The following is a 6453-nucleotide window of genomic DNA, read 5'->3' as shown; positions in this document are numbered from 1 at the left end:
GATTCTTTGAGATCGGCACCGAAATGATCATCACCAAAGCTGGAAGGTAATCTGCTTTTAAAAAGCCATGTAAGAAAGCATGTGCATAAAGTTACCGAGATTATTTACCAAAGTAACGTATGGCGACATGTTACAGACGTGGAGCCAATAAAATGTAATATTTTCTCTATTCCATATTTGAAATGTGTCCTTAAAATATAAAACGTGAAAATGGCATTCAAGTCATTCCTAAACGATCTACATAAAATATTTTGCAGACGACTTAGTGTAGGAAATCGTGTTTGAAACAGAAGTGAACGCGCAGGACGCAAAACGAAGAGGGCACTTTCGAAATTTATGATGCAAGCTAAAGCATTCATAATGCAGTATGTTTTAAAATGACTATTGCCGTCATTTAAAAACACAATCGCTCCGTACAATATGTAATATGGGATAAAGCATAGCTTTCACGTCAAATGTAATTTTAAATTCACTCGATTTCAATTATTTATTTTTCAACCACATTATTGAAATGCATCGTCGACAATGCAGGGCGAAACGGCATCTGCAGTTTGCAATTGTGGTTTTATTTCTACTGAAAGGAGTGAGTGCCGCTTTCACTAACTGAAATCTGGGTTCCGTTAATTTAATTACCGAGAAAACAGGTCATAAATCTCGGGAGTGCTGATGTCCCACACCAGGCCCCCGACATGAGCCTTTGATCTGAATCTGAATTTGTCCGTTTAAAAAAAAATGCGTGCTTGCGTGTGTGCGTGGTATATATATATGAATATAAAAATTTGCGTGAAAGTTGCATTGCATTGAAATTGCATTTCCCACCCCCACACCTTTAGGAGGATGTTTCCATCCGTTCGCGTCAAAGTGCGGAATCTGGACCCATGCCAGCAGTATTACATCGCAATGGACGTCATGCCCGTCGACTCAAAACGTTATAGGTGTGTCTCTTTATATTTGATGCCATCAAGCATTATTTCGTGTACAGTATACAACTTTTCTATGATAAGTGTGTGTGTGTGTGTGCGCGCGCGCGTGTGTGTGAGAGAGTGTGTGTGCGCGCGCGTGTGTGAGAAATAGCATGCGCATTAATACAGTACAGCCTACATTAAAGATTTATGTCAGCATATGACACAAAACAAAAAGAAAATGCAGAATTCTCCCTCAACAATTTATCTGAAATTTGATGTGGCAAGGATTACGTTGGTTTCTCTTGAAACAAAAGCAACGGTATTCATTTGAAATACGCAAATGATGGAGTGCAGAGCTTTCAGCCGCTCTGCCCCCAAACTCTGGAGCTCACTTCCACCCAACATCCGTAATATTGATTCTCTTCCCACATTCAAATCCCATCTCGAAACCCACCCATACAAACGTGCATATTCAAATTAAATCCATCTCTTCTTTTATTTATCATTTTATCTGAGGTTTTATTGTTTTGCTCTTGATTGCAAAGTGTCCTTGAGTGTTGTGAAAGGCGCTTATAAATATAATGTATTATTATTATTATTATTAAGATATATTGACCCCCCCTCCCCCCACCCCTCAGGTATGTTTACCACAGCTCGCAGTGGATGGTGGCGGGAAACACCGATCATTCTTGCATCTCACCAAGGCTCTACGTGCACGCAGACTCGCCGTGCGCGGGAGAGACGTGGATGCGTCAGGTGATCAGCTTTGACCGGGTGAAACTCACCAACAACGAGATGGACGACAAGGGACATGTAAGTAAGCAATGACCCAAACAACCTACAAGAAAACCACGAAGGATACCTGCTCTGAGCTGCAGTTTTAGAAATCGAGATGAATAAATCTTGTTCTTTATGTGCTGACACTGAAAAGCGGCCCCCTCAGTATTAATTCAATCCTGAGCATTTGCGAGTTAAAAAAACGTTGAGGTTTTTAACTTGATGCACAAATGTCAATATTGTGCCAGGCTTCATTATTTTGCTGAAAAATACCCAGAAGTCAGGAACACGTATAAGTTGGAGAAGTAACACACAGCAAACACGCTTGAAAAGGTTTCATTCGACTTAGTCTTGAATTTTTATGTTGACCCAATGTATAATATCTTGACTTTTATGTCAGTAGCCATTTTTTCCTCCTGTGCTTTAAGAATAAAATGGTATTTAATGTTGGGCTTAAAACAAAGAAAGAAAAAGCAGGTTCATTGATTTTTGAATATGAACATACAATTACAAATCAAAATAATACATGAGGAAAGACATAATTAGAAGACTGTTCAACCAATGATTTGTCACACTAGGAGTTATATTATTGTATTTTTATCAATTGACAATCTAACGAATGCATTGATAGTAAACCATGAACATAACTTTTCAAATTTTAACATTGAAATTTTCAGCATTGAAAGCATCGGGAAAACATTATTGTTTTACATCTACAACTAAAAAGATCGGGGCCCCGAATAAACACCATATTAATGATTTTCTTTGGTAAACTGTATATACTGAATACCAACTTGAATGGCAGGAGAAAATTAAGACAGATTCATGAAACCATTTGGCTCAGAGTGTATAGTTGTTGACAATGCAATCTTTGCATCAGCAAACGACTTAATTGTTGTCGTCTAGTCTTTACTATGTGTATGGTTTTGTTTGGTCAATGTTCATGAAAAAGTAAATGGTCTGTTTTCGGTCGCTTTTCTCTTTGCTGTATTTCCTTTTCTAAAATGACATGTTTGGACTATTGGTTAAGATGGCTGATGACATCACTTATATTTTAGGAAAGTACACTGTTTTGTTCTTGTTCCACTGTTTTTGAAACATTTCTATACCAAGTTCCGCATGTTAATTTGCATGCTAATTTGGAATGTTAAATTTAAGTTACAGAAAAATGGAGCTACTGTATAATAACACCTTCTCTTGATCCAGATAATTCTACAGTCCATGCATAAGTACAAGCCACGTGTGCACATCATCCAACATGACCCTAGGATGGACTTGTCCCAGATCCAGTCGCTGCCCGCTGAGGGAGTGTTCAGCTTCTCCTTCCCAGAAACCGAGTTCACCACCGTCACAGCCTATCAGAATCAACAGGTAACGCAAGCTGAAACCGCATGACTCTCTTGCATGCTTAAATGGTCTGCACGCTCATCAAATACAAATGTTTTCAGCAACCCAGTTTGACGAAAAATTTGAAAATTGAAAAAGAAAATTAAAAAAAGTCCATCCTTCCCATGCCAAATATATTCCAAAAGCAGATGTGCAGTGATTATTATGATGATTCGGTCAGCAGCTTTGGTCTGTCTGACCTCACAAAGTTTAAATCTCAACATCTTCACGTTAATGTCGTAACATCAAAAAATGTCCTGCTTTCCAGTGGCGCTCGTTGCTCGTAGGGAGTGTGCGTGTGTGTGTGTGTGTGTGTGTGTGTGTGTGTGTGTGCCTGCTGCTGGTTACTTTTCTTCAGTAACAGGCATCCAGCACCAGGAGTGCCAGTGCCAGCCCTTTTCATCAGGGTTCACTTTTACGATCAGTGGCGGCATTATGACAGAAACTAAATAGCGAACTATCACTGGGTTGCTTGTTAGGGTCCAAAGGCTATTAAGGCAGTGAAAAAAAAATCTCCCTGAGAACCATGTACGACACGGCAGATCACTCTCGGTGCTGGTGGGAGATGTAGTCCTTCAGCTGGAGAGCCTTGCCCCTGACTGTGTTCCTGTAAAACTGATCTTATTGCTAGCCTACTATTTATCCAAACTAACACATTTCCTCACGTCTTTGCAAGATCACAAAACTGAAGATCGACAGGAACCCGTTTGCCAAGGGCTTCAGGGATCCAGGAAGGAATAGGTACGGAAGACTTTGGATAACATCAACACGTGTTAACTGTAGCTGCAGAAAACACTTCATTACTGGGCCCAAGATAGACGTTAAGTTGAACCAGAGAAGTTAGATACGAGATAAAACCTTTGGCATGGGCAGCGCAGAACGTCGCACCTCCCACATCCCAAATGTAAATACCTGATATGAGGATTTGACCTATTTCTACAAGTTTATATGTTTCTCTTTGTGCGGAAAGAGGAGTGTTGGATGGTTTGCTGGAGTCTTACCCTTGGAGGTCCCCTCTCAGCTTGGACTTCAAGCCATTTGCCATCCAGTTTCAAGGTATCCATGACTGCAACTTGCATTCTAGCTTCTGTTCCATTCTTCAAAGCTCTTGTCATTCTTGTTGTCTGGCACCTTGTCAACAGGGAGCTTGGGGCCCCCAACCAGCACCGCCTCCCCGCTGAAGAGTCTCCTGCCCCTCTCAACTTCATCATCATTTCTTTCGCTCTCCTGCCAGGACACCGCTCTTCACACTCTTGCACTTCCTTTCTATGGAAAAACTACGACCAGCCCTACATTGGCCGGCAGAGCCTTCTCCGCCGTGGGAGCCGACAGACTCAGAGATGTGCCGTCAGTGTCTCCGCTTACAGATCCCCCACTCTTCTCCATGCTGCAGGGAAAGAAACCTTCCAACTGTCGTGATCCAGGTCTTTCTCAATCGATCGCCCCGTGCTTGATACCTATCCCCAGCCCTCAAGGAGCTGCTTCCTCGTTAATGCCTCACCTCTCACAAAGTCCTGGCCCATATTGTCTTTACCACTATAGCTTCCCCTTGAACCCTCAACTTGCAACTGTTTCCCGACACACCAAACTAGCTGAAGACAACGCAGAGGCCCTACTGCGGCAATCTTCATGGCATCTGGACAGCAACCGTCATCTCTGACCATCTCCAGCCCAAGGAGAGTAACAAGCCCAGCGTGCTACAGCTCTCTGGAGGGGAAACATCGGAAGGAGTTAAAACAGGGCTGTCACTGAAGGGATTATTTGTATTTAAGAAATATTTTGATCGCTGTGTCTGCGGTGCCAAAAACAAAAACGAAACACGAAATCCAAAAGAAATCTGTCCTCACTGTACGCGCTCAAAACCGAAACCTCGCACCTGTCCACTATAATTACCGGTAACTAAAGAAAGCATCTCCACATAGTCTATGTTAAATTAACTGATAAATACTCTCTGCACCTTTTGATTTTTATCAGCGAATCGGCTGGTTCAATAATTCAGTTGTTTTTAATATGTCCTGAAAACAAATGCTCGAGCATTAACATCATACAGTGGCAAAAAGTCGCTTTTTCATGGGAATGTGTGCCACACAGGGTTTTGCAGAACTACAGTGCAGTTTTTTCCCTCTTCTCAATATTTTTTTTTTGCGGTGTCTCCACACTTTAATTTTATAATTTACAAATGTAAATATCTGACAAAGATAAAATGCAGTTTTGTGATTTTATTTATTAATGAAAAAAAATATTCCAAGTGACCCGTTCCTGTGCAAAAAACGAAATGACCACAGTTGGAAATCACAAATTAACTGTGGCTAATCGCGTTGGTCTGCAAGCTGAGTTCTTTTTCACCGAACACACTGAAGCCTGATTGAATCGTTCAATCAAAAAAATCACTAAAATGGATCAAAAAGCTGCAATAGATTGCCATGATTCAAAGATATTCAACAACAGATGAGAAATAAAATAATCCCCATCTGTCAGTTTGGAAAGGGTGACAAAACCATTGCTAAAATTTTAGGACCCCAGCAAACCATGGTGAGAGTGATTATCCACAAATGGAAGAAAATATGGAACAGTGTTGAACCTCCTCACCAGTGGCTGGCCGATAGTTTATTCCGAGATCACAGTGATGATTCACTCAGGAGGTTACAAAGGAACCCAAGACAACAGCTAAAGAACTACAGGCCTCCCTGCCCTCATCCAGTTAAGGTCAGTGTTCAGGACTCAACAACAAGGAAGAGACGGGGCAAAAATGACATCCCTGGCAGAGCAAAAATAAATAAATAAACGCCTCCTGTGATTGGCTGGCAACCACTCCAGGGTATACCCTGCCTGAATTCTCAAAGAAAACTGGGATAGGCTCCATCCTGCGACCCAATTGACGATCATGCAGTTCAGAAAATGGACAGATGGGGGAAAAAAAAACATCTAAATGATTCCCAAGACTTTTGGAAAATATTCTATGGACTCACAAGATAAAGGTTAAACTTTTAAGAAGGTGTGTGTCTCAGTACAGCTGGCATAATTGTACCACAGCATTTCAAAAGCCACAGTCATGAGTCAAGCCACAGTCATCGTGGTTGTAGCATGATTGTGTGGCCTATTTGCTCCTTCAGGACCTGGACAACTTGCCTTGATTGATGGAAGCATGAATCTCTGCTCTTTACCAGAAAATCCTCAAGGAGAATGTTTGACCACCAGCTTGTGATCTCACACTGAAGCAATTTTAGATTTTGCAGCAGGACAATGAAAAGAACACCAGCAAGTCAACTTCTGAATGGCTTAATACATCAAAATGAAGGTTTTGGAATGGCCCTGTTAAAGTCCGGACTTGAATCCCCTTGAAATGCAGTGGCATGATCTTGAAAAGCCCAACAATTCTGCATGG

General features: G+C 41.4%; 1 protein-coding gene across 1 annotated transcript in view; it reads left to right on the top strand.

The window, feature by feature from the left end:
• tbx22 (T-box transcription factor 22) overlaps nucleotides 1-4728 on the top strand; it is a 5266-nt gene extending 538 nt beyond the window's left edge. Inside the window, exons 2-8 of the mRNA XM_086106000.1 lie at nucleotides 1-46; nucleotides 834-935; nucleotides 1544-1718; nucleotides 2889-3053; nucleotides 3745-3809; nucleotides 4039-4124; nucleotides 4211-4728. The exon at nucleotides 1-46 is cut by the window's left edge and continues 153 nt beyond it. Coding sequence (XP_085962126.1) covers nucleotides 1-46; nucleotides 834-935; nucleotides 1544-1718; nucleotides 2889-3053; nucleotides 3745-3809; nucleotides 4039-4124; nucleotides 4211-4728 — 1157 coding nt within the window. The remainder of the gene's footprint in view (nucleotides 47-833; nucleotides 936-1543; nucleotides 1719-2888; nucleotides 3054-3744; nucleotides 3810-4038; nucleotides 4125-4210) is intronic.
• Nucleotides 4729-6453: the final 1725 nt, after the last annotated feature.

This window comes from Hippocampus guttulatus, chromosome 2, assembly GCF_054856545.1.
Source record: "Hippocampus guttulatus isolate MCC_2025c chromosome 2, RoL_Hgut_1.0, whole genome shotgun sequence".
Taxonomy (NCBI): domain Eukaryota; kingdom Metazoa; phylum Chordata; class Actinopteri; order Syngnathiformes; family Syngnathidae; genus Hippocampus; species Hippocampus guttulatus.
The sequence above is the reverse complement of the archived record's forward strand: the minus strand, read 5'-3'. Positions and strand labels throughout refer to the sequence as shown.